Raw genomic sequence first — 3879 nt, forward strand, 5'->3', positions numbered from 1 at the left:
TATGAAAGATCATTTAGTTACTACCCCTTGAAGAGTTAAAGTAAATTTAATAAAGGGATTTTAAGACCGTGTCATTGTTTTTCTGCTTTGCTCTTTTATTTGTAAATAACTGTTTTTGTGTCAGTCTATTTGCTTTTCTACCCTATAAAATTGCCAGAAAGTTAGGTTATGTTAGGAGAAAACAGGAAGAATAACAACCCTTATTCATATTCATTTATTACTCGCGTAATTAAAACATTTCTTATCTTTGTTGCTTTATAATGTATAAATCAACAAAAATAAAATGCTCGAGAGAGAGTGAAACAAGTCTTTTTACACTTAATTACTAATTACAACGACAAATTCCGACCTAGTTCTTCTTGTCTTCCTTTTTGGCCTCGCGTTTGTAATAACTGAACCCGCTGCCACTGGACACGTTGGGTACGTTGTTGACGAAACTTTGGCTTTTCACCAACACGGCTGGCTGCTGAACCACCCCAGAAGATCCAGCGCTAGCAGCGCCGAAGGACGACTTGAACGAAGCGTTCTCACCTACCAATTGGCTTCCAATCCCAGATCCGGCCACCCCGGAAGAAGATCCAGAGTATCCGGAAACTCCGTTGAAACCGGAGGCAGCAGCGACCGAAGACGAGCTATCCTGCGAGAAGGAGGAGCCGAATGCTGCGCTGTCCGCAGCCCCAGCCGACACTACGCCGCTGGATACTCCGCTCGGTACGACAACTCCGCTGGAAGGAACCACACTGGATACGATGTCGCCTGATGGAAAAACTGCACCCGATGCGAATCCGTTGGAGGGTACTGCTACTCCACCGCTGGATACTACTCCGTTGGAGGAAAACCCGTTAGCGACACCAGAGGAAAATGCATTACTGGCTCCGGGGAAAACCTGGCTGCTGTAGCCCGACAACTCGATAGACTTTTGGAAGGCCACTACAGGCTCTACCGATACTCCCTGGGACGCGAAGGTTTGTACTGCCGAAGGGTATACAGACACTGAAGGTTGTTGGACGACAGACTGCACCACGGGCTGGGCAACCGCTACCGGCACTTGCTTTTCAACGGTCACTATTCTGTCTACTTGTACTGGATATGGCACTTGTTTCTCAACGGTAACTGGGTAGGGTCTGTCGACTGGAACTGGCACCTACAACGTAAAAAATTAGTACTAGGTGCGCTAATCAGTTGTCGGAGGAACTATACCTGCTTTTCTACGGTAACTTGAACTGGACGGTCTACCGGAACCGGATACGGTACTTTCTTCTCAACCTGGACAGGATAAGGTCTATCAACCGGAAAAGGCACTTTCTTTTCAACCGTGACTGGGTATGGGCGGTCGACGGGGTAAGGTACTTTGTACGGTACTGGGTATGGCACTTTCCTCTCAACGGGTACGGGTACGGGACGGTCTACCGTTACTGGGTACGGCACTTTCCTTTCGATATGGACGGGGTACGGTCTGTCGACGGGTACCTCCACTTTGTAGGGAACTGGCACGGGCACTTGCTTCTCAATGTGTACCGGGTAAGGCCTGTCTACTGGATACGGCACTTTCTTCTCAACCGTCACCGGGTACGGTTGTGGTACCGGAACTTGGACGGGGTAAGGTTTTTCTACGGGATATGGCACTTTCTTTTCCACGGTTACCGGGTAAGGACGGTCGACGGGTACCGGATAAGGTACCTTTTTCTCTACTGGATAGGGCCTATCTACTGGATAAGGAACCGGCCTATCTACGTGTACCGGGACTTGTTTAACAACCGTTACCGGGTAAGGACGATCTACTTGAACAGGAACGGGGACTTTCTTTTCCACGGTTACCGGATAGGGCTGTGGAACAGGTACCCCGACGGTTTTGGTATAAACAACATGCTGGGTGGTAACTGGGTGGGATACGTAAGTAGTAACCGGATGCACGGAGGAAGATGTGCCCAAATTAATGTATTGGCCATTTCCGTAACCATAGGCGTAGGATGCAGGGCTGTATGAGTTTGCACCATACGCGCTGTAGGAATTGACACCGTTGACACCAACGCCCGAAGAAGAAGAATCGAGGCTAGATCCCAAGCCGGAAATACCTGACGCTCCAACAGCTCCCAGACTTTGTACAGAGGCACTTGGTACTGCTGCCGCGGATGAACCGAAACTGTTCACATCTGAGGATGAGGCGATGCTGCTCACGCCTACGCTAGAAGCTCCGAAGTTGGAAACGGCAGGTGCCGCTGCAGATCCGTAAGCAGAGTACGACCCAAATCCAGATCCTACAGAACTGGAACTTGCAGGTAAAGCCACGGAACCGCCGACTCCATAGGAGTAGGAGTTGAGCAAGTTATTTGGTGAAGAGTACGAAATATGGCTTAAACTACGTTTTTTGTTTTCAGATTTCGATGGCTTTTCGGCAGCCAAAGCCGCCGACAAGCAAAAGACCAATAAGACAGCCTAGAACAAGAATGCAAACGTTAACTCTCTAGTGCCTAGTTCCATAGATCACTTTCACACGTAATGGAAATGTTTAAGAATTTAAGCTACAATTTAAACCAGAATAGCGATAATATATTTTTAGTTGTAAATTGTTACGTATTTCATAAAACAGGAGCACCAGATAGAGGAAGGTTAACTTTTCTTTTTCTTTCTTTAGTTTTTGATTTTAGAGTTAAGTCAAAAACAAAACACAAAAGACAAAAAAATTCTTGCCAGGTCAGGTTGTAATACAATTTTTAAATATTTTATAATTACTGTTATTTTAATTAAAAAAAAAATAAAACCCTGGAAATAATGAATTTCTGAACCTATTTACTTTTGGAAAATTAGATCTCAATTTGTAAAACCAGTCACATTTTGAATTATTTCTGACAACCTTTGGAACCACTTAATAATGCCAGAACAACCAAACTAACTGAACTAACTAATCAAAACTAACAAAAGATAAAAATTAAGCTATACAAAATAAGCTCTATTACGGAGTCTTGTCTTGAAGCATTACGTAAATGTAAAATTACTTACTGTCAACCTCATGCTGTTCCACCACAACACACAAACTGAAGCTTTTTTCAATAATTTTCCTATTTTATACCCCACGAAAAAGCTGGTCGCCTTTTGGTTGTTTACGACCAAGAATTTATGACAAATTTTGTTGAAATATTAATTTTATTATAATTCCTTTTAAAAATTCAACGAACCCGATCCATTTCGTGTCTGCCGGCTCGAAAAAAACATTTCTCAATTATAGATCAGATTAGCATTATGTAATAATAAAGTCAGGGGCGGACTCGATTCGAAGTTTGGTGGCTGACTCAAAAACAATTTCATCGGATCTGTGACCTATATCTATGACATCGATGGAAAAACATTCTATTCTTATTCAGTGTTGAAGCAATTTTTAATGACTCTAAAAATCTCTTTAGCACACCACTCCGAGTACTTCCACCATTAACGAAGATTTTTTAACTGTATACGAAATATCTAGTACGGTACTGAAACGAATGTGTCTCATTGTCGTAAATTACCGATGCGAATTCGTTAAAAATGCAAATGAAGGAGGATGATCAGAGACCTTGGGATTTAAGAACATCCGTAGCAGATTCCAGAACTTGTTTTATTTTTAAACCAAATCGCGAATTTTGTAAGATATTAATTTTCTATCGGCCGAAGAAAACGAAATTTGATTTTTACGACGCAGTTCAGGGGCGTCCTAACAATTATAACGCCCGACTATAGTGAAATTAACTATACGATAATAACAAATTTTATGGAGCGCCACTAATTGACTGATAATTGATTTCATCATATCGTTCATTTTTTAGTTATTGCCGACTCCATGATAATCATTTGCATAACAGATTCTGATGCTTGACGCACAAAGACCTCAACTGGGCATCGAGC

General features: G+C 42.8%; 1 protein-coding gene across 1 annotated transcript; it reads right to left on the minus strand.

Annotated features, from left to right (window-relative positions):
* Positions 1-200: 200 nt before the first annotated feature.
* LOC132707277 (aggrecan core protein-like) lies at positions 201-3125 on the minus strand. The gene is made up of 3 exons (XM_060679068.1): positions 3001-3125; positions 1201-2436; positions 201-1144 (listed from the first exon to the last, which is right to left on the minus strand). The coding sequence occupies exons 1-3, from the start codon at positions 3010-3012 to the stop codon at positions 350-352; spliced, it is 2043 nt and encodes a 680-aa protein (XP_060535051.1). The 5' UTR covers positions 3013-3125; the 3' UTR covers positions 201-349.
* Between the last annotated feature and the right edge of the window lie 754 nt (positions 3126-3879).

This window comes from Cylas formicarius, unplaced genomic scaffold (genome assembly GCF_029955315.1).
Source record: "Cylas formicarius isolate icCylForm1 unplaced genomic scaffold, icCylForm1.1 PGA_scaffold_9__14_contigs__length_23061073, whole genome shotgun sequence".
Taxonomy (NCBI): domain Eukaryota; kingdom Metazoa; phylum Arthropoda; class Insecta; order Coleoptera; family Brentidae; genus Cylas; species Cylas formicarius.